The sequence below is a fragment of the Astatotilapia calliptera genome, chromosome 18 (genome assembly GCF_964374335.1).
Source record: "Astatotilapia calliptera chromosome 18, fAstCal68.1, whole genome shotgun sequence".
NCBI lineage: Eukaryota > Metazoa > Chordata > Actinopteri > Cichliformes > Cichlidae > Astatotilapia > Astatotilapia calliptera.
This window is the reverse complement of record NC_137439.1, coordinates 8577327-8601200: the sequence shown is the minus strand read 5'-3', so window position 1 is coordinate 8601200 and position 23874 is coordinate 8577327. Positions and strand designations below refer to the sequence as shown.

Genomic DNA, 23874 nt, shown 5'->3' with positions numbered 1-23874 from the left:
CATGTCTTTTATAGTAAAATCATAATATATACACAACATTATTGTGGTTGTGTGCAACTGTGGCTCAAGGAGGTTAATGGTTGAATGTTTGGTTGAATGATTGTGCACATTCCCCAAATAACAAGTATATCTTTGGACTGTGTGAGAAAGCTAGTATAACCTGGAGAGAACGGATGCACACGCAAGTTGAGGGAGGACACGCAAACACCACACAAAAGGAACTCAGCCAACAGGTGGATTTGACAACATCCTCTTTCTGCGAGGAGACGGAGCTAACTACTGCATCCGCTGTGTCACCAGTTTTATTCATACATAATTTTAATGCTGATTGCTTTCTGCATTGTTCTAATTTCTCATCTATTGAAAATAATTACAGGTGTGCCATGTTTTTAACTTAAAATACAAAGTATTGAGTGATGACTACAAGAAATGATCTGAAATTAAGTACAAGTGAAAAGTGGCAGCAAGGTACAAATACTTTAAATACTTTGGGCAGCTGCTGTGAGCTTTTGTGTGTATTTGCTGATTAATGAAGATTTCACTACAGAAAAACAGTAAGGAGGGGAGCGCCTGCCGGGGTGACGTCATTGTGATCCACATCCACGGTAGCAGGAGGGGTGAGGTGGCCAGCCGCTGATCCACCGGTATCATGGCTTCCTAACAGGACGGGGGGAAGTGACTGAGTGGAAAAACAAGGATTTTTGTCTAATGTCCAACTGATCATCGCCCTTTCTAGAACCTGAGATTGGGACAGAGGGGCTCGGCCTCCCTTTTCGCCTCTCACGGCCGCCCCTGAGATCCAGTATATACTTTAATTCTTCTCGTGAATTTCCATTCTTGAACCGTGGAAGATGGCCGACCCGGCGGAGTGCACCATCAAAGTGATGTGCCGTTTTAGGCCCCTGAACAGCTCCGAGGTGACCAGGGGCGACAAGTACATTCCCAAGTTTCAAGGGGAAGATACCGTCATTATCGGGGTGAGTTGATTTGTGTTGCTACCTGTTTGACAGAGCCCTCCGGCACTGGCAGCCGTACGCCATTTTTGTCTTTCGTTGACGGCAGTTAGCACCTTAGCCTGGTAGCTAGCGGCGCTAACCTGCTCACGGTTGCGTTGTTTCGCTGGCCCTCGGCTGGCGCCTCGATTCAGTGGCTCACATATAACGTGCTAAGTCTTCAGCTTTAATTTTATATACAGACTCCGGCAGGATTTAATTCCACGTTTCGGAAACAAAGCCCAGTAGTTGTTGTCATAAAAATGTCACCACTCGCGGTTGCCCTGTCATTGCTAGCGAGCTGTCATTCAACAAAGCCACAAACACAGCGACAGGTTAAAATGTCGTCGGCGGCCGCGCGCTTGCCTGCCAGTCCCATCCCTTATAAACTACAATATTATAACGATATAAATTATTCATAGAGTGTGCATCTGTAACGATAACTCTATTATGAACAGTTTGCGTCAGCATAAAGCGTAAGCCAGCTTTGATTTGGTAGTGGCTAGCAGGCTAGGCCAGCTGGTAGTTGACAGATTAGCTGGCCTCGGCTAGCTGGCTAGTATTAATACTGTAGCTTAATCAGAGCTAACATCAGATAGCCGACTAGCTGGCTGTTGAACCAACCCTTCTGCAGACCAATCACGTTTATCAGAGTATTGGATATGAGGGTGGGAATGAGGAAGAGGAAACGTGGACACACAATAACTGGGAGTGGAAATGTCCATTATCATGCAGGCCAGTTGTACTCTGTTGGACTAAAGTGACTGGACACATTGCAGTGCTATCTTATAAAATCCATGTGTTCTCTTTTCAGGATGTTTAAACTAGAGTTTTTTGTCTTTAGTTTAATTACCCCCCTTGCACTTGATAAGGATAAAAGGCTTTGGAACAGTTACCATCACAACAAAAGAAGGAAATGCCTTGCAGTACCACGTTACCTCCATTTTACTAAACCAACAAAGAACTTGACTTGAGAACCATTTGCAAATAATGTGCACTTGATGCTTTGTCATCGCAGGCCTGTAAAGCATGTCTAGAGCAGGAGCTGTTCACACAACTTGATGCCCTGCCATTGCATGCCTCTACACAAAAGGAAGTTACCCGATCTTTATGTATTTCACAGTTACTTGTAATTAAGAAGCAAACAGCCCTAAACCTGAACTGACATATAAATTTTACAGTGTATGCTCAACAGGTGAAAGGGAGTGGCATATTATTTGAAGAAAACGTGGTTAAATATTAGTTTTTCTTGATGGCAAACTGCCTCACTCTTTGTGGACTTTGCTATCTTTATATGATATGATCACCAATGGAAATACAGCTTTAAGAGAGATTACAAGGCAATAGAAACTTGTCGTGAATTTGAGTCACGTCTTCTCGAGTAAAACTACTAATTTAGGTGGTGATTGTAGAGTACAACACAGCCATTCATTTCCTGTCAAGCAAAAACAGAGATGACCGTTAGAGCTGTGTGCTGAGTTCTTGAATAGTTTTGCTGACAATGACTTCAGGCCTCCAGCTAATAGCAGGCACACTGTCTGTGCAGCTAAGGCATGATGCAGCCCTGCCCAGTTCAGAGTGCCAGTCATAGTGGCAAAATACCAGTGCAGATTTTGAGAGACGCAAGTGTTGCGAGCCAGAAGCGAATCGTCTCTGTTGGTAAATCTGCTTCGAGAAGTACAGGACCGGCAGCAGCTCAGGGATCCTGTGTAATCCCCTGGTGTTTTTCTCTCCTGGTTACCAGCTGTTGGACCAATCAGAGCAAGTGGGCGCTGGGCAACCACTGCGGGTGGGGAGGGTAATTATTATGGTGATGTATTTTGTTTTGCAGATGCTCTTAGCTCATACTTTGTCCTTTTTGAAACAATTCAGGGCATGGACTCTGAGCTGGGACTGATACCTCAGCATCAGTGCCCACACTTCCAGCTGTAAAGAGAAGCAGCTAGACCAGTGCAGACCATTTTGATAGTGCTTAATGCTCCTTTTTAGCTTTGATATTAGCTGATTACCAACACACTTTGTCTTTTCGGAGGAATTCACGCAATACATCAGAGTTCCCCTGTAGCTCACTTTTAGGTACTCCCAGTCTTTTGGCTTGAAAGCGAGAGGTAGATGAAGTTTCCAGATGAGGTGGTATGGGTGTCGTAACTAGCTTGATTTGCCAAGAAAGCTTTGCCATCCTAGTGTGAGTGTGCAGCAGGTGAATTATTCATGCTTTCTTTCGTTCTCCGTCAGTGGTACACAGAAAGATCAGGTCATCACCCCCTTCCTTTGCTTTTACGTTTGCTATTTTCATACATTAGCCTCAGATGTCCCTCAAGAACAGCTTTGAGGTACTTTTACAAAGTGTAGTACTGCAAAAGCGTGAAAGATAAATGGGAGGAAAATTATTCAAAAGAGGATATAAAAGGAAATGTTGTATAAAAGATTATATGTACTGTATGTACTGTATGTATATGAGTGCATGTGTGGTGGATAAAGAGCTACACACTAGTTTCTCCTCTTGGAATTGTTTGTTTTTCCCAGTGGGAAATAACTAAACATTATAATAAGATGCTTCTCAAGTGAGCTGCTGGTGGCAGTTGGTGGATAGTTCTGCTCTGGAAATGTGGCCATGACATGACCACACCTGGTCCTTCACCTGCTGTTAGAGGAACCTTCCAGCTCACATAGAATTTCCAAGGACAGATGCAAGCTGTAGAGTAAGGTGGCAGCACTGAAGTAGGTCCTACGTCCTAGGACTCCTAGACGGCTAGGTGGTTAGCAGCAACTAAACTCTTAAAACGAGAACTTTTTGATTACACATGTAAACGCTAAAATGAGTCGCTAGTATTGTTGGATGGTCTGCCCAAGTAAGATTGATGTGTTTGGTAGGGTTGTCACAATACTAGAATTTGAAACTCGGTACTGATACCTCGGGAAATATTTGATACCATATTGTTTTCACAAAGGGGAAGATTTTGACCCCACCCTGCAACAACCGAAGTGATGGCAAAGTCATCTCTCGAAAACTTGTTAATTTAACCTGTTAATTTTAATTTTTTCTTTCCCAATTTGAAGTTAGAGTTAATAAAATAAGTATTTAGAAGTTTTTACAGAGTATTTGGATCATTTTATCACAGATCATGAAGGTAAAATATGTTTCAGAACCTAGGCACTGATACCTAGGTCACAAACACCAATACCGGTAATACTTACTCTCTAAATAATTGAATTATTTTAGAAGAAGAACAGTATGAAAAAGTTAAGAATAAACACATAGTTAACGTTCATCGTCTATCTGCAGCAGTGTTGTGTGAAGTTGTGAATCGGCTGGAGGAGGCCACTGTTGGTATCGATACTGTTGCAAAGGTGTGTTTTAATTCGATATAAATTTTTAGTATCACTTAATACAGGAGTATTGATATTTATGTATTTAATTGTGAAAACCCTAGTATGGAGAAACACAGGATAAAAAAAGTGCTTATGCAACATATAAGACGAGATAAATCAGATATACTGTATTTATCCCAAACCATGGGAACTTACTGTGTTCCAGCAGCCAAAACATTAACCATAACAACAAAAAAATCTAAATAACATAAAAAAGCTAAGTAAAATAAAACTGGACAAAACGGCGAAATCAGGTTAAAAAAATATGCAAAAGGAGCAAATTGAAACAGAAATGATATGAAATGGTTTGAAGATTTTCTGTCCTTGTGACAGCAGCACTTAAACAGATGACAGAGAAGAGTGAAAGCAGTCAACACCTTTTATTTTTTTCTGCCATATGTAAGAAAAATCCAGATTTGGGGAAAAAACCCCATGGCTGTATCATGCTTCGAATATTAAGATGCATTGGGTGTTGGTAGAATAATCTAATTGTAGCTCTATTGTCTAAGATATAACTTAATACGCCTGATAGAAAACCATCAGGAAGCAAGGGGTGTGACAGAGCACTCATAAATACTCTAACAATACATTTCACTGCAGTTACAATTACACACAGTAATCCCATTAGACATAAGTGCAGGTAACAATGAGGACTTTAAAGTCAAGCTCTGTTGTTTGCTGACAGCGTCTGGCAGTCCTGATAGTGGCTCAGCACTCTTGTTTTGGGTCAGTTTCCGGGATGTGGCTAACTGGAATGAATTACAAATGTCTTAAGATGCTGCCGGTAGGTATTGCACAGAGCTGTGCTTTAGATGCGACCGTCTGTCAGGAGGGGATTATGAGCCGGTGTGCAAATTGAGGACATCTAAGCACAGCTGCAGTCGTCTGAATGATTCCAACACCGGTAAACAGGCTGTTGCGTTTGCTGCCAGGCTATGAAGTATCTGTGACTTCACCTTGAGTAGTGAATGTGTTTGCTTTTATTCCTGGCCTCAAACTAGTAAGCTAGTAAGTGGAGCCTTCAAGGTGACAGCAGTTGCTTGTCGTCATTTTCATCTTCCTAAACAGGTGTTAACGCTGAATCTGACAGTAACTTACCTGCTGCCATGTCTGTTTTTAACCTGGGCTATCACTAATGAGGCTCTCTTGTGCTCAGACTGTTAACACATCACAGCTACGTCCTTGCCTGTACGGCTGAAAACAAGATGAGAGATCCAAACCTTCAGAGATAGCATGCCATCCCAGCTGAACTTCAGATTTGCTTGTAGCATTAGTTTTATCGCCCTGCAGTTCATCATCTTCTTCCTCATCTTGCACTTCGTCATCTTGCCAGCTATTGATTGCTATCTGACTGAAAGTCTACTTTGAAGTTTTGACTAGCCTGTGGGTCAGAGTGAGATACACTTGGCTTTTTTGAAGCAGGATGGCTCTTAAATTAGCACTAAAAGCTCAGGGTATACTTTAGTTTATTTCAAATGCTGGGAGAGAGATGTGGGATGAGAAAAGCTATATTAGATGGGAAATGCAAGCATTTAGAGGTTAACTAGAGTGCAGCTGACAAAGGCTGAATTGGGTGAAGAGTAAAAAAATACAACAGTATAAAAGCCGCCAAGGTTTTAGTTTAGGTTTATTTATTTATTTATTTTGTCCAACATCAGATGACATCCCTCCTATTAAAATACATTTCCTGGTATCTTTCAGTTTTGTCTCTTAAAAAAAAAAAAGAAAAAAAAAAGGAAAATGTGTTTGGGGAAAAAATGCTTTTAAACACTTAACAACTGATGAAACACACCTAAAGTACAATTAACAGTGTTTCCCCACACGTAGACTTTACAACCATTAATGATTTTGCTGGTGAACAATGCTGCCACTCTTTATTTTTAAGGTTCAGTTACTGCTTACCAGCTAGTCCTTCTGGTGTCATGTTCTGCCATTGGCAGGCTGATTAGAACCATGTTCTGGCGAGTCTCTTGTGTCACGATCAGGGATCCACCCTGACATCACCATCTACCATTATGATGGTAGGGCTGGGCGATATATCAAAAATTTATCGTTACCGAAATTTATGACTCTCATCGACGTCATTTTGCCCATGTCGGTAAATTCGGTATTTAAAAAAAAAAAGAAAAGGCATGTGCAGGTTGGCGATGTTCATGTCCCTTTAAGACGCTGTGCTACGTTACAGACTTGACGGGGTGGAGTCACATGACTCTACTACCTGTTGAGCAGACACTGTGCGATTTTTTTTTTCAGTCGCGCGAGTCAGCTCCTGCTCAAACTGTACGATTGACTCGCAGGGGTTAGAAGTTCATAGGTCACGATGCAGGGTCTCACACTATACGGCCCGATGCTCTGATGCGACCTGAGTGCTCACACTGTGTGTACATAAAATGAAGGTTATAACAGAAATTCTGTCGCTCGCTCTCCCTCTCTGTCTTTCACTCACACAGACACGCACACCACCACCATCAACTTTGCTAAATTGCTAATGAAAAACATTGATCAGGCAGCTGTGATGGAGCAGCAGTGTAGATCCAACTATTTTCACGGTTGTTGTGGTCGTGATCATTTTGTGAGGCCACATCGAAAAGGCTCGGATAAGCTTTCCAAAGTTCTACAAGTTGTGCGTCCATCGCTTGTGTCCAGATCACACGCTGCACTGCCGTGCCGCGCAGTCTTTTTCGCTGACATTTGTGTTTGCGCGTGCGCAGTGTGACAAACTGCGGTGACACCCTCACGACGGTCGCGACGACCAAGCGATTGATGATCGGGAGCTCGTCGTGAGGTGTCAATCGCTTCTCGTTACCCCACGTATACTATACGATGCATGACGCACGATGAAGGCCAAAATCGGGCCGATCGCCAAAACGGTCGCACGACTCAAAAATCGGCTCAAAATGGGCCAAAAATCGCACAGTGTAAACCCAGCATAAACCCAGCATAACAAGACGAGACACGGGTGAACAAATGGAGGACGATTTAAATGTTGAAGCAGCAGCGACGGAGGTAGAGCTGGTGGAGGAGGAAGAGGAGATGCTTGTTAACAAAAAAAAAAATGCATCATCAATCGTTTGGCAACATTTTGGATTCAACAAGGATGATATTGATCAAAAAATTGTTAAATGTAAACTCTGCAAAAAGACTGTTGCGTCAAGTCAAGGTAACACAACCAACCTCTTCCACCACCTGCAGCACAAGTTTTTGTTTAAGAGTTTATAGTTTTCACTAGTCACATGGCAGTGCTTAGTATTTATTATAGTTTTTTCTGTGTTCAATTGACATTTGTGTTTGTGACATTATTTGTTTACAAGTTATAGTACCTCAAGGCCTTAGCAGAGATAGGCCTTTGTCCATGATGGCATTACATTTGCACAATCATTGTTTATTTTGTGAATAGCCAATGTGAAACATATTTATTATTAAACTATTTTGTTTACAAGGGATACACATTTTTTAGAGAGCATGGTTACATATTGTATCCTACACTTTTTATTTTGTTCAGTTAATAAATCTTAACCACTAAAAGTACTTACTTACGGTGGCCCTGAATGTCTTCATTTATTTTCAGTGACATTTTACAGTCCTTTAAAGTGGTAATAATATAATTGCAATGAATAGGTCTAGGGGGAATAATATTATCAAAATAACTGGAGGAACTATGCTGCCTGCCACAGCTCCATCAAATAAAAAAAAAAAAAAAAACGTTTGTTTTTTTTGGCACTTGGGGTGGTTATCGTCCATTTATCGTTATCGAGGTTAACTGCTCAATTTATCGTGATATTGATTTTAGGCCATATCGCCCAGCCCTAGTAGGCCTTATGTTGTAAGCTAGAAGGCCACAAAAAACAGAACTTTTGCAGCAGGTGGAGAGGCAGTTAGTGGGCTGCTCCACTGTGCTGTGAAAGACTGCAGAAGAAGAACTACTGTCACCAAGTGCAGAACATCTGTAGCAAGAAACTGTTTGCATAAGCAGCTGATTACTCATCTGTTATTTATTGTAACAAAGTATTATTTAGTAATCCAAGTAAATAATATTGTGTAGTGGGTCCCCATGTCTATCTTTGAGTTACTGTAGATGAATCTATGCTGCTGCTGCTGCTGGACATTTTTTTAAGTTTGTATAACTTACAGCCTGCTGGACAGCTTCCATCAGGAAACACCTATCCGATTCTGGGTGGGAACATGGTCCGTAGTGAATTCCTATTGTGTCTGTTAGTGAAAGAAACTATTGTACACACATCTGTTTACAAAACGCAAGTCGGTTTATTTTTCAGAGATTGCAGATTATTGGCTTTCTTTTTTTTCTTTTTTCTTTTTTTTACTGTCATTAATACTCCTCCTCCTTTTTTTTCTTATTTTTTCCCCCTGCAGGGTAAACCTTACATGTTTGACAGAGTGTTTCAGTCAAATACAACACAAGAACAAGTGTACAACGCCTGCGCCCAAAAGATTGTAAAAGGTGAGGGGTCGCTTTTATTTTTGTAATCATTTTATATTTCTTTGTTTACAGGCATTTACACAGCAGATCAGTTGAATCTTTGCTTTACTAAGTTCTGAGTTGTTTTGGGTTTTCTTGTAGATGTTCTCGAGGGTTATAATGGGACAATTTTTGCATATGGGCAGACATCATCTGGTAAAACACACACCATGGAGGTAAGGATGGCCTCCAAGTCTTGTCTTCAATAAAATTTTCATTTGACTTTGAGACATTACAGTAATTTGTTCTGTGTTCCCAGGGGAATCTCCATGACACAGATTCAATGGGAATTATCCCCAGGATAGTGCAAGACATCTTCAACTACATCTATTCCATGGACGAAAACCTAGAGTTTCATATCAAAGTAAGAAGACGGGATGCACAATACAGTGATCCAACAGATAAAAAGTTTTTTATAAAAAGTGCAGTTTTTACTCCTTAAAACTGAAGTTACATTTTCAGATATATAGCTAAGATCTGAGACTATGAGTGCAAGAGACAAGCTGCTTAGTTCCTTCTTTTTTTGTAGCCTGCGGTTATTCTGTGTTTCTTATGCCTGAGACAATATAAGAGACGGAGAAGGGTGATATGCTTTGAACTGCAATGTCATATTTCCTGTTTGACCCACCTCCTTTGAGCTCTGCTCTTATGTTAAAGCCCTTACTGTGAAACTGTACTAAGTACCAGATTTTAACTGTCTGCTGCTGCTGTATTTGAAGTATGTGTGAAGAAATGAATTAAATCATTTAATCAAAAAGATCCAAGAAACAATTACAAACTACACTCTTCAGACCTTCGCACATCTTTCTCTTAGAGTAAGGCAGATCGATGAGTGTGCATCTGGATTGTTTAGTTTGTTCCTTCAGTTTGGCCCTGCATAATGAGATTGTTTATCTGTTTACAGGTTTCATATTTTGAAATCTACTTAGACAAGATCCGGGACCTTTTGGACGGTAAGTGTCAAACATTTCTCATCTCCTCTAATTGTACCAAACTTTGGTAACACATGTCAAAGGAGAAGTCTGTGAAATGGAAATTAATGAGCAGCAGTTAGAAGCACGGTGTGGCAGTTGTTAGCTGTATATGTACAGAATTGCAAATGTAGGTAATTTTGTAAGTGCAACAATGTATAAAAACATCTAAAAACTAAGCATAGGAGCAGGCTGTTTCAAGAGAAATATTTCTTTTGTTTATTTGTATTTTATTTGATCTTAATCACGTATTTCCATGCTTACACATTTTGAGTCATATATGTTTACACTATCAAGTACAACTTTATAAAGTGCTCTATGAATAGTGGGATGATGTATACTTTCTTTACCAAGTCGCTGGCATCTTGACTCAAGATAGCAGAAATAGAAAGATGACCAAAGGGAGGGGCGGTTTTTAGTTGGTTGCATGAGGATGCAGAGTCAGGACAAGTGATTTTACTGATGCTTACTGAGGTCTAGCAAGCTTGTTAACATGTGAGTTTGTGGCCTTGTTTTACGTATCTTGAATTGCCATCTTCACTGTCTCAGTGAAAATTGCAGGTAAAGGTAAAGAAAGAAACTTGCCATCTTTAATTCAAGATGCACTGTATTATCAAAAATCACTACTACACAAGTGCGTAGCATGCGTGTTATGCTAACAGTACAAGTACACACTATATATTCATATCAAAATGAGCTGCAGAAGCTGATCCTCAGTGTTTTGTTGTGTCAGTTGTGCTGTGCCTTAAATCTCTCTCAGTACCAGTTCTTATATTGCCCTACATTGCATAATAAGGTTTTGTCGTCATTTTTTAATAAACTACGTGTTTTATTATTAATTGTAAAAAAGTTACAGGTCGTCATATTTCTTGCTGATTGGGTTTTTCTGGCTTTGTTTGTTGTAAACGATCTAAAAGGAAATGGTTTAGAAGTCCAAGACAGTGAAGATGTAGAAATGGCAGAAGACTGAACACACATGAAGATATGAATAATAAAACTTTCTGGTCGGATAAAGGGCCTTTATATGGCCAGTGCAGGAACAGCGAGTATAATGGGTCCATAAGTTTCAATACATCTACAAGTCTCGCCACTTGGCAGCATTGTGAAATGCCACAGGGCACTAATTTAGACAGTAATTTTGAAATGTTATCTAAATTTAATTTAATTTGACTGGTCACTGGAATGTACTTATACAGAGAAACCAGTCAAATATTGACAAAACAAAAAGCACTTGTTTGCTGTTTTATGGTTTTAAAGGCTTTTTCCCTGCCATTTCTGTTGCGTCTATAGATTTCATTTCAGGATTCTTTCTAATGTCATGGCTTTGTCTTTTATAATGCCTTTGAATTAAATGTTTATAGTTCAAAATTAGTTTGTAAGGCTGATTTATTCCAATTTACTTCCAGTGTCAAAGACCAATTTGTCAGTGCATGAAGACAAAAACAGAGTACCTTATGTCAAGGTGAGACCTACTCATATATATCAGATTTCAACAAACTGGTAAAACCTGCTGGAAAGAGAAGACCAAGAGTCTAACCTCATGTTTTCCTTTTTTAAAGGGCTGCACTGAGAGATTTGTCTGCAGCCCAGAGGAGGTCATGGATACAATTGATGAAGGAAAAGCTAACAGACATGTAGCAGTTACAAGTAAGATACCACCCTCTGTCATGAATCTATTTACTGTAGATTTTGTATTTTATAGGCTGATGATGTCTGACCCAATGTCGCCTCTCCCTCAGACATGAACGAGCACAGCTCCAGGAGTCACAGTATCTTCCTGATCAACGTTAAACAGGAGAATACTCAAACAGAGCAGAAGCTCAGTGGAAAGCTGTACCTGGTAGATCTGGCTGGTAGTGAAAAGGTAAGCTGGAACATTTGTTACATATTGGCCTCAGTGGTATTCATTCTGGTATTCATTCTGCTCTAGCAGTAAATTAGTGATAAATTATTGTAATATAAATTGTTCCTTTTGTTTTTTTGTTTTTTTTTTTTCATGTAGTGGCAAATAATTCGGGCTACAATCCATTCTTTTTGTTGACTATTGAACTTTATTTATTCTGTGATTCTCAGGTCAGTAAAACAGGTGCTGAGGGAGCAGTGCTAGATGAAGCCAAGAACATCAACAAGTCCCTGTCATCCCTGGGAAATGTCATCTCTGCATTGGCTGAAGGAACGGTCAGTACTACTTTGTTATAGATTTTAGACTCTTACTGTGATTCAGCAGTGTAAAACAAAGGAGGTTTTTTTTTTCTTCCATTTAAACTTGAACGTCCCACCACCCTAACACGTGCAAATGCAGCTGATGTCAAAGAATGTAGTAGTCACCTCACAAATTACTGAAGAACTACAAACCTGCAAAAACTACCCAAAAAACAAAGCATTTGAGGCATTTACTAAAAGTTCACTTATGGCCCTCAATCATATACCGGCTCCCTAAATGCTATGAAAAGCCCCGCTTTTAAGAATGCTTCAAATGTGTGCCAATTTCTCCTTTTTAAGAGGTCTGTTTATGAGTATTTTTTGATCGTGTCTAGGATTTTTATTATTTATTTTGGATGAATAATTATCCATTTGCTAAAGGTGTTTTATATCTGAAGTCTGTCTTTGGTTCAAAACATTATGAAAAATAATTTGGTTTTCACAGCATAATGTGGTGTATTCAGCATAATAAGCATTAAATCTGTTATAACCTCAGGCTATGCTCTTTTGCCTCATGCTTCTGTTGCATTTTGAAGCAGACAGGCATTACTGTTATTGTAGTAAACAGAAGCAAAGTCGGTACCGACCAGCTGCACAACCCCAGGCTTGGTGTGCTTGTTGAAAAACCACAGTCCTTTTCTGTGGTCTTGATGTGAAAGTAACATTTTCAGCCTTCTACAGGTTCTTTGTGCTGCAGTAACACTTACGCAGATTTAAAAAAAAAAAAAAAAGCAAAAACATTTCTCCCAGCAATTTTCATTCTGATTTCACCCTTTTCATTTTGATCAACGATTGGTCTGATGTAGAGACTCTTGGCTTTGTAAACAACCTGAGGCGGGCAATGGTGTAAAACAAATGAGCTATTGTCCACAGATGTCTTGCTTACCGTTACTGTGTGTAGGAGTGTGATGTATAGGAGGCCGTTTCAGCTTAGCCATTTGGATAAATGTGAATCATATATCAAGTTATTATTTAAATGTCTGTTTTTTTTTCTAAACTTGTGAGACCTGTAATATAGGCGGATAAAGGTTTTTAACCCTCAGCTGTAAAAGGCTGATGGGGTATTGTCGTCAACAGCGATGCCTCTAACCTAAACCATGCCTCATGACCAAAAAAATGTACCCAACTTGTCCACATTTCAAGCATTCAATATGTCTTTTAGTGGTTAGCTTTGTCATTGCTAACCATTAAAAGACATATTGACATCCAGTTGATTCTTTTAAAAATAACCTATCAAAACCAAGTGGTAGAAGTTGCTCAGGCAGGTCAAGTTAATGTCAGTGCTGTTTCAGAACAATATAAGGACTCAAAATGCCCTACCAAATGGTTGAGCAGAACATTAAAGGGTTGATGTTTTATTCAATATGACTCAAACTGAGTGACTGAGCCCAGAAACTTGTAGGATTGGTAGCTATCTTTGTGTGTGATGAGATCAGGCAGGAAGAAAAGAGGAAGACCTGAGAGGTTTGGTGTGACAGACGAGAGTGTTAAGGATAGGCTGAGTAAGTAGGTGATCTACTGTGGCCATACCTAATAAGAGAGGGGCCGAAAGAATCAGAAATTTTACCTAGTTAGTATTGTTAATATATGCTGTAAATTTGTAGGTAAATCATATTGAAAAAAGCTGACTTCCAGGCCTTTTAATGTTTCTTCACTTTTTATTGGTTGTTTAATTTCTGGTAAATATATTAATTGACTGCGCCTGTCCTTCAAAAGTGTCCTCTGTCGAAAAGGTTGAGTATCTCTGTTGACAATGCCACCTTCTCTGAGAACCTGATGCATATCTTATCCTGTCACTGATATTAGTCACTAATGTCAGTGACTACACATGTGCTGTGGTTTAAAAAAAAAAAAAAGCTTTTCTTTTTCTCTAAAGCTTTTATTTATTAATTTTATTTCAGGGAATTGAGCTATATGTGATGACTATAAAACATTTAGTTATTATTAATCCTAATTTCATATTTATGGGACTAATTGCAGAGCTGATGTTTTACTTGTGTTTGAATACAAGTGTGCTTTTCTGTCATTGAATTTTATGTTTTTTGTTGCCCATTTCAAGGCTTACATCCCTTACCGAGACAGCAAGATGACCCGTATCCTGCAGGACTCGCTGGGCGGTAACTGTCGAACCACCATTGTCATCTGCTGCTCACCTTCCTCCTTTAATGAGGCTGAAACCAAAACCACCCTAATGTTCGGGCAGAGGTCAGTAGGCTGATGGAAAATTTTCAACTGTGTTGGTTTTGTCAAAACAAATCCGCTTCACGTCCCACTTTGACATTACAGAAAATGTTTTCATATAAATTAAGCAACTACATTAGAAAATGTAATTATAAATATCAGATTTACAACAAAGCAGAATATAAAGTTATAAAAAAAATACTTGTTAAGTTTCAGATGGTGCATTTATGTGCCATTTTCCTTGTAATGAATAATGATGCATGAGGTTTTTCTCTGGTGGAAAACAAAAATGTATTTCTTCATAATCCAGAGCAAAGACCATCAAGAACACAGTGACAGTGAACATTGAGCTGACAGCAGAGCAGTGGAAGCAGAAGTATGAGAGAGAGAAGGAGAAGAACAAGACCCTGAGGAACACCATCACGTGGCTGGAGAATGAGCTGAACCGCTGGAGAAATGGTGAGGCTGTCGTCTAATCCTTTCTCAGTGCCGTTTATGTGCGCATGAAAGAAACAACTCTTCTTCCATCTACTGAACACACGTTTTCCTGCTGCTCCTCAGGTGAGAGCGTGCCAGTGGAGGAGCAGTTTGATAAGGAGAAAGCCAACGCCGAGGTGCTGGCCCTGGATAATGTTATAAACGAAAAGGCGGCCTCCACGCCCAACGTGCCCGGCGTTCGGCTCACTGACGTGGAGAAGGACAAGTGTGAAGCAGAGCTGGCCAAACTCTATAAACAGCTGGATGATAAGGTGCGTTTGTCAACCTGTGTGTGACAGGTTTTAAACAATTACTACTTAGTAAATGTGAAAATGCGACAACAGTTAAGTTATACCAGTAACTAAAGATTGATTCCCGTCAGACTTTATTCTGCTTCCTTTTCATTGGGAAGTAGAAGTCTGAGTCTTCTTTTGAAAATCTTCAGTTATTAAATGAGAAAAATGTTCCTTTAATCATCCAGACCATTCTTTGTTTAACCAGTGGTCTTTCACCTTGTAATTGTCTACTTGTGGTGTTTGGCCTGGCGTAAATGCTGATGTTGCCGTCTGTCTTTACCCTTTACAGGATGAGGAAATCAACCAGCAGAGCCAGCTGGCTGAGAAGCTGAAGCAACAGATGCTGGACCAGGAGGAGGTGAGTACTGGAGGTCTAACAGGTGGCGTGGAGGCACAGATGCAGAGTGAACTCGTGATCTTTGTAGCTTCACAGGAGCGAGGAAAAACGTGAAGCTGTCACATCACTATGAAAAATGTTTTTATTGGACTTAAAATGCAGTCAGCTTTCCTTATTGTTGCAATGACACGTTTAAAAGAATAAAACAAAGTTAAGCTGCTTTTCCTTCATCCAGCTTCTAGCCTCTTCCCGCCGTGATCATGAGAACCTCCAGACAGAGCTGAACCGCCTCCAGGCGGAAAACGAAGCCTCAAAGGAGGAGGTGAAGGAGGTGCTGCAGGCTCTGGAAGAGCTGGCTGTCAATTATGACCAGAAGAGCCAAGAGGTGGAGGATAAAACCAAGGAGTTTGAGACCATCAGCGAGGAGCTCAGCCAGAAATCGGTGAGCCCGGAACAGATATCAGCATGCTCATAGACTCAGTGATACTTTAATTTCATTCAGGTGCCTTTTACGTGTCCTTTATAGTGGCCATGTTAATATGCAACACACAGACACAGCGCTATAATTAAAGCCTTTAAAACCTGCGGGGATTAAAAACTAGAACTGACACACACATTCACCCGGCAAACATGTGCATATTAATTGGTGCTGCAGAACCTTTGTTTCTGTAAGTAACTGAACCATGTTCCATAAAGTGGAGAAGTACTTGGCAGACTGACTAAATGCCTTCATTCTTATTACGTGCCTCAAGGCAAAAACATTAATTTATGATTTTACAAAGGTAATTACACCCTCAAATAAGTCTCAATGCCTGTTTACAAGAACGTATTGAAAAAGCAGCAGAGGAGTGAGGGAGCAATGCCTGTAGTAGTAGTAGCCTTTTGGCCACATAAGTTGTCGTGTGCAGGGTCAGAGAATGTGGAGGAAACTTTAATTGGCATGCACTGATCCAGTTTTTTCCACTTGCAGACTGGAAATCATTCTTGTGTCTGTACAGCAGAATCCGTCTGGATATTGCTTCCCTGACTTTTTTTTTTTTTTAATCTAACAGACACATATAAAAAATAACATAAGATTATGGAATTTATATCTATCAGTATGCTAATTAGATCAAAATGCATAGAATAAATAACATCATAACATAAACATAAATAACATGCTTCTCTCATTTTAGCTCAGTGTGAGAGTGAGTAGGTCACTAGTTGCTGTTATTAATTATAGGTTCACCTGCTCACATACAGCTGAAATAATATTAATTGCACAAGTTTTACTTGCAAGTGCAATAAAATATTCCCAGCATGTGCTATACTTGAACACAGTGATAGAGAGATGCCTGACAGGGAAAGATGAACACGCATGCACCAGTACACCGGTTGTATTGTTGTATTATAGAGAATAGCACTGAATTAAATTCAAATATTGGTTAAGAAGCAAGAGGGACAGCTCAGGCTGAAGAGCTTGGAGACAGTTGTGAATATATTGGACAAAGGAATATTGAAGATGGAGCAGATAGGAAGGAGGAAAAGAGGAAGACCACAGAATGTATGGATGTAGTGAAGGAGGAAGTGCAGATGGTTGGTGTTGGGTTGGGATAGGATGAGATGGAAGTCGTTTATCTGCAGTGACCCCTAAAAGGGATCAGCCAAGAGAAGAAAAGGAGGAGCAGTGACAACGTTAGTGCTGAATCGTTCAATAGCAGTTAACTTTGTATTAATACTTTCTCTTTTCTTGCAGTCCATCCTGTCATCTCTGGACTCTGAGCTTCAGAAGCTGAAGGAGATGTCCAACCACCAGAAGAAGAGGGTGACTGAGATGATGTCATCACTGCTTAAAGACCTAACTGAGATTGGCATCGCTGTAGGCAGCAATGACATTAAGGTACTGAGCTGATTTCTGCACTTTCTGGTTCAGCTTCTATCCATCTTTTCCAGTTTTTGTTCCTCTTTTTCTCATTTCTTTTCCCACTATGTGGTCTTAACGTCGGTTTTTCATTTCAGCAACATGATGGTGGCAGTGGTCTGATTGATGAGGAGTTTACAGTGGCCCGTCTGTACATCAGCAAGATGAAGTCAGAAGTGAAGACGATGGTGAAACGCTGCAAGCAGCTAGAGGGAACCCAGGCAGAAAGCAACAAGAAGATGGATGAGAACGAGAAGGAACTGGCTGCCTGCCAGCTGCGCATCTCCCAGGTATGTGGAAACGAACCGAAAACGGCACAGTGAATCACGGCTTTCACTGGCACCTATGTATTTACATGTGCCTCTTTCCTCTGTCCAAAGCACGAGGCTAAAATCAAGTCCTTGACTGAGTACCTGCAAAATGTGGAGCAGAAGAAGAGGCAGTTGGAGGAAAATGTGGATGCTCTCAATGAGGAACTTGTCAAGCTCAATGCTCAAGGTACGTCACTCTATGAGGGAAGGGCAGGAATTAAAGCACTGGCACTCACTCAAAGTCCGCTTTAACCTCCTAAGACCTGAACTCTTCCACGGCATGGATTTTTAATTTCTCTTTGATATTTGGTCATATTGGGGCCCGATGAATGTAAAAACAAAGAATTACCAGATTTATTTATTTATTTTTTTTACCTTATTTTTGTTTTTAAGAAAAATAAGAGCCAAGTATGAGGACAGTATAATGTCCTTGTAAGTGGATACCAGGCCCTTGTAGAGCAAAATTCAGTATTTTGGTCTAAATAAAATGTGATGTCCACATATGTGGACGCCAGGTCCTAGGAGGTTAAGACGACGTGCAGTCTAGCAGAAATAAACAAGCTTTCACGGCTGGTTAAACTCAGTGTGGTTTCCTACAGAAAATAATGAGTTCACTTTGAGGATCTTTTGTACAATGCATTCAGCACTTTGTCCTTTTGATGTCAGTGAATAATGGGGAATTGTTTTCTGTTATACAGAGAAAGTCCATGCTATGGAGAAAGAGAACGAGATCCAGACTGCCAATGAAGTCAAGGTGTGTTCCTCATTCCCAATAAACAGGATGTTAAAAAACAAACAAACATCAGTTTTATTTTAGGGAAGTATTTTATTATTGACAGGAAAATTACACACTCACGTATTTTATTTTTAATTTCTGTTTCTTAATTTTATTGTCTTATTTCTGTGTTGGTGTGTGTTTTTACCTTTATTGGGCTGGCTGTTTCACATCAGCTGATGACGGCCAGAAGAGACATTAAGAACAAGTGGTCCTTTGAGTCTCATTTTGTCCTGCCATATAATAGTGTGAGATCAATTGTGGGTGCATAAAATGCCACATAAAATGTTCTCAGTGGCGGCCTTTGGCTGACTATTGTTACTAAAATATGTCACTCCCATGCTAATGCTAAATGTCATCCTGGTAATTTTTTGTATCCCATTATCATTTTTGCTTGTTTATTAGTCAGTGAAAATTTCCTTTGACTCTGATTATCTGTTTATGTCTGTGTTCAGGAAGCAGTGGAGAAGCAGATCCACTCCCATCGTGAAGCTCATCAGAAACAGATCAGCAGCCTGAGAGACGAGCTGGACAACAAGGAGAAGCTCATCACCGAGCTGCAGGAGTAAGGCTTTACAATGTCCGGCTGCCTTTTTCGTCAGTCTTTGTCTGTGCACATAGATGCAGTAGTGGGACATGGAAACCCACAGTCGAACAAATATTTATGCAAAGTTTAATTGAAACTGCATGGAGGTTCATGAGAAGAGTAGAAAAAGTGCACTCAGGACTTGGATATGTTGACTGAGACATACTTACTATGATTTTATTTTGTTTCTTCTAGTCTGAATCAGAAGATCATGCTGGAGCAGGAGAGACTCAGAGTGGAGCATGAGAAGCTCAAATCCACCGATCAGGAGAAGAGCCGCAAGCTGCACGAGCTCACGTATGTTTACTGTCCACTGGCCGCCATTTTCTGTTTGTTTTGCTCTTCACTTTCAAGATGCAACAAAAAACAACTCTGTCAACGCGCAGTTTTGTTATAGTTTTTTAGAATTTCATATGTGATGTATTATTGTTCTTTTGTTCTTCTTCAGGGTGATGCAGGACAGGAGGGAGCAGGCCAGACAGGACCTGAAGGGTCTGGAAGAGACAGTGGTGAGTTCATTGAAATTGTCTGATAAATAAAGTACATGGGTTTGAACAGTCTGACCAGGTGTCTTTGACTACTCAGCTTAGTATTCTTTTTAATCCCAGGAGAAGGATGCCATCTGCTTTTATATTTAACTCCCTTGATCTTATTTTGAAACTTAGCAGTCTAGTCCCCGTTTCCTCTTCCGCTGGCTCGCTGTAGTGGTCGTCATTGTTATTCTGTTTTACCAAAGTCCAACTCACAGTGTTGGACTGCAGCACTCTGTAGTCTTTGTTCAGCTCTGGAAGTCCTCTGAAAGCTAGTGCGCCACTCTAATCAGAACATACAACAGATGGAGAGCTGTGCTTTGCTGAGGTCTCTCTGAGGCTGAGGAGCAGAAGCCTGCAGTCCAGTACTGTGGAGTTGAAGATGACTTGTGGTGCAGAAGAAACATTGGGCAGCCGATTCTATTGCTGCATGATTAATTTATCACAAAATGCTCTGCTGTTAAAATATTTTGAGAGGAGCATGTTATGAACAGCATTATTTGGCATGCTTGTGTCTTACTTTTGCATACATACACACTACCATTAAAAATGGGATTCACCTTTGTAGGAAACACACTGTGTTTGTTTCATTATTCCTGCAAATGAGTTTAGAATACACTTTTCTGTTTTTATTTCAGGCTAAAGAGCTGCAGACTCTGCACAACCTGAGGAAACTCTTTGTCCAGGACCTGGCCACCCGAGTAAAGAAGGTGAGCATTCACAGGATGACAGGCAGCTTACCAAGAAATATTTATGTCTGTAGAGAAGAACTTTGAGTTTAAAAAGAGAGAGAGCACACCAAAAATCACATGCAGCAATAAACAAGGATGTGGTGACAGATGGGAGGCGTGTATATTAATCTCTGTTCATGAGTCACATCTGTATGTTTTTTATTTTGTGCAGAGTGCTGAGATGGACTCAGATGACACAGGTGGGAGTGCAGCTCAGAAACAGAAAATTTCCTTTCTTGAGAACAATCTTGAACAGCTCACCAAGGTTCACAAACAGGTACGAGACAGACGTGCACACCTTTTGTTTTTGTTTTTTTGTTTTTTGTTCATGCCATATTTTTGTTTGCCTGTTGTAGCGCAACTCATCTTCCCTTGTTGGCACTTATGTATGAAGCTAAAATGACTAAATGATTTCCACGTTTTCACGCAAATTGTCCCACAGCTGGTGCGTGATAATGCAGACCTGCGCTGTGAGCTTCCTAAACTGGAAAAGCGTCTTCGAGCTACGGCTGAGCGGGTCAAGGCCTTGGAGTCTGCTTTGAAGGAAGCCAAGGAGAACGCCGCCCGCGATCGCAAGCGCTACCAGCAGGAAGTGGACCGCATCAAAGAGGCCGTCAGAGCCAAGAACATGGCCAGGAGGGGACATTCAGCCCAGATTGGTTAGTAGGAATGAACAGGGCGAGGAACACCCCTCACCATTCTTCCTTTTAATTACGACAGAAAGTCAACATTTTAATTTTATGGTGGCTCAAAGGAGAACATCGTGTTGCTGTTTTGCAGAAGATTTTGCTAACCTGTATATGAATATCATTTAAATAGAAAGCTGAATTTACTTTGAAAAAAAAAATACACCAGCTTTGTGTTGGTGTATTTTTTTTTTTTTTTTTTTTATATCTACTGGATTTCTCAATTATTTGATACCAAATATGAGTATTTCTTTTTCTATCTCTTTAGATTATATGTGTTGAAAGGTACTTTAATGGGAACCTGTTAGGCTTATGTCTCTGCTTTTTCCCCCTGAAGTTCTCTAAGATTAGCTTTGTATGATTGACAGTTCAAAATAATCCACATTCATCTTATACCAGGCCTCGGTGCATTCCTGCTGTTTTGGCTCCACTGTAGCTTTTGTCTGATTGGCTGCCTGTCATAAAGCAAACGGTCGTCTTCTAAAGGTAACTTGTCTTCCTCTTCTGCTCAGCCAAACCCATCAGGCCTGGGCAGCAGCCAGTGGCATCCCCCACCCACCCCAACATTAACCGCAGTGGAGGAGGCTTCTACCAGAACAGCCAGACGGTGTCCATCAGAGGAGGGGGCAGCAGCAAGCCTGACAAGAAGTAAGTAGTTTGTAGTTGTTAGGTTTTTTGTTTTTGTTTTGTTTTTTCTCACACAGCAATTCTTAAAAGTACACAATAACGCATCAAAAGCCAGGCATGGTAGACTTTCATTAATATCCAGGAGTACTGAAGATATCCTGTTAAAAATCATTTTTATTTATTGTACAACTGAAAACTTCTTAAGTTAAATGAAAGTAGTCTTCACTAATGCACTTCACTAATTTTTTTTTTTTTAATATATATATTTTTATTATGTAGCTGAAGAGCAGCAGAACAGAAGGACGACACCACAGAAGAAGCCAATATCACCCCCCGCCCACCCCGACAGCCTGTCATTCCATTACAGCGAACAGACTCCTCGTCGCTGCTTTGGAACCACGAAGGAGTTTCTGAAATATAAATATATATATATATATAAATATTCCCAGCTTGTACAGCTCCAGCCCCCCCACCATCACACCCCCCTCTCCCCGACGTTCTAATCATGACTTATCTCTTTTTCTCTTACTGGATATAATAAAAGAAAGAAGACAACAGTTTTAATTTACAAAAAGCCAAGATAATATTCTTATTCAGGCAACCAAACGCAGTCTTGAGCGAAGCCTCGGCGAGCGAAACCGCAGCGCGACTCGAATGTGTAGCTTCGGGTTTGTTGATTTTATTTAGTTTTTTTCTTTTTCGTTTTGCACAGTCTGTCGTCATCTGTCGTCGTGCGAGTAGTTCTGCACTGTGCCAAGCTGAATGTAACGGTCGAAAGATCCAAAAAATTCATAGAAATAAACACCTAATACTAAAAAAGACCAAAAAAAAAAAACGAAGAGGAGACCCTACAGTGAGAAACAGCTTGACCCTATAAAGCTAACCTCTGTACAGTTCATTGTTATTATTATTATAATTATTATTATTATCATTGGCTGTTAACCACACTTTTCTCTGGGTAGATTTTACATGCTTCTTTAAGGGAAAAACAAAAAAGTACAAAAAAATGTTTTGAATTGACTAGATGGCGTCGAGCACTACTGTTCTGTCTGATCTTGTTGTACAGTTGTAAAATTGGCACTACTGCACACGTTTCCCTGGAGAGACGAGGCTAAACACAAGGATTAAACTAAAGCCAAGAAGACGTGCAACAGTGTACCGTAGGTGTATTTACCTAAATACCTGTGGAGGCCAACTGTTTTTAATATTAAGTTAAAAAAAAAAAACTATACTCGTTAATGGTGGCTTCATGAGAAAGATGCAAAGAATGTAGAATGAAGGGAAAAGAGAGGAGGAGGATCCGGTTAACACAACAGACTTCCACCTTTTAGCATAGCCTATGCTACGTAGCTAAATGTACTGTTTTTACTTCTCTCAGTGGTTAATAATGACGTGTTAATGGAAGCTGTTTAATATCTCTCTGCACATTGGAGCACATAGATTGCAAGTGTATAGATGGAAATAGCACACGAAGCTCGTCCTGTCCTCGCTGGGTCCCTGTCGGTAACTCGTCTCCTTTCACTCGTGTATTCAGGACCTCTTCTTTTTTTTGGTTCTTGTTACTAGTTTGACTGTTGAATCCCTACAGTGTCATGTTTTCTTTTTCAAGGGTGCCTCGCTTCTTCCGTCTTCCCTCCCCACACCTTATAGATTAAAAGACCCGTAACTGTATGCGCCCCCTTTCGGTTATAAATTAGCAGAGTGTCATGCTGGGTTTTATGTACTGTATCTCTTTCTTTGTTCCATAGATGGTGTAGATTTCTATTTCAAAGTGGGGGGTAATGATGGGCGGGTGGAGTGGGATCGTTCAGTTGATGGGTTAAACCTTCGCCGCTGATCAGCCAGTCAGGGAGAGCGGGGTCTATAATTGCACAATGATCTTCTGTTATCATCTGGAGGAAGGGTCTATTTAACTAAATCTAACCAGGGGTGTAGATTTTTTGTGTTTTTGTTTTTTGTTGTTTTTTTTTTAGTGGGTTTTTTAAAATTGTTATTAATTTCCCATCACATCTTTATTTTAACCCTGTGAAGCCCCACTGCATTTGGCAAAGAGCTTGTTGTGATTGTAATCCCAGCATGAGAACACTAACATCTTGTGCAAGTGCAATATACTGTAAAATACACTGTATATCAGTCGGCCGGCAGGTGTGATCAGGGTGCGGTTGCAGTGGTAGTACCTGCCCAATCCTCCTTTTTGTGTTGCGTTTACTTTCACTGGTGTCAAGTCCTCGGTGTGTGCTCTCTTTCTTTGATCACTCTTTCTGAAAAGCTGAGACATGTTGCAGATCTTTTGTTTTGTTTTGTTTTATATAAACCTCATATTCTATATCAAATCTACTGCAGCTGCTGTAATGGAAAGTTAACAAAAGTGCACAGATTGTATAAAAAATCACATATGACCCAAAGTTTTGAGTTTGAAGCTT

At 40.3% G+C, this 23874-nt stretch overlaps 1 protein-coding gene and 1 long non-coding RNA gene across 3 annotated transcripts; both read left to right on the top strand.

Annotated features, from left to right (window-relative positions):
* Positions 1 to 589: 589 nt before the first annotated feature.
* On the top strand, positions 590 to 22335 carry LOC113010145 (kinesin-1 heavy chain). 2 transcript variants are annotated; one of them, XM_026149035.2, is made up of 26 exons: positions 590 to 977; positions 8736 to 8823; positions 8944 to 9017; positions 9101 to 9205; positions 9746 to 9794; positions 11219 to 11274; positions 11372 to 11459; positions 11552 to 11676; positions 11886 to 11990; positions 14074 to 14219; positions 14506 to 14654; positions 14757 to 14944; positions 15258 to 15326; positions 15541 to 15747; positions 17041 to 17184; positions 17304 to 17495; positions 17586 to 17703; positions 18215 to 18270; positions 18747 to 18856; positions 19073 to 19174; positions 19326 to 19386; positions 20046 to 20117; positions 20311 to 20415; positions 20581 to 20797; positions 21337 to 21472; positions 21731 to 22335. In XM_026149035.2, the coding sequence occupies exons 1-26, from the start codon at positions 852 to 854 to the stop codon at positions 21732 to 21734; spliced, it is 2892 nt and encodes a 963-aa protein (XP_026004820.1). In that variant the 5' UTR covers positions 590 to 851; the 3' UTR covers positions 21735 to 22335. The 2 variants fall into 2 exon arrangements, with proteins under 2 accessions (XP_026004820.1, XP_080149280.1); XM_080293154.1 differs by lacking the exon at positions 590 to 977 and having other exon boundaries at positions 8251 to 8823.
* LOC145422017 (uncharacterized) lies at positions 7188 to 7463 on the top strand. The gene is made up of 2 exons (XR_013903385.1): positions 7188 to 7323; positions 7377 to 7463. It is a non-coding gene; the product is annotated as an uncharacterized LOC145422017 (long non-coding RNA).
* Positions 22336 to 23874: the final 1539 nt, after the last annotated feature.

What these genes read in the sequence shown, in the direction of transcription:
- LOC113010145 (XM_080293154.1), top strand. Translation starts at nt 8,448, where the DNA reads ATGCTGCTGCTGCTGCTGGACATTTTTTTAAGTTTGTATAACTTACAG. An exon ending in GCTGAACCGCTGGAGAAATG is followed by an intron (nt 14,655 to 14,756) that starts GTGAGGCTGTCG and finishes GCTGCTCCTCAG; the next exon opens with GTGAGAGCGTGCCAGTGGAG. An exon ending in GCCAGCTGCGCATCTCCCAG is followed by an intron (nt 17,496 to 17,585) that starts GTATGTGGAAAC and finishes CTCTGTCCAAAG; the next exon opens with CACGAGGCTAAAATCAAGTC.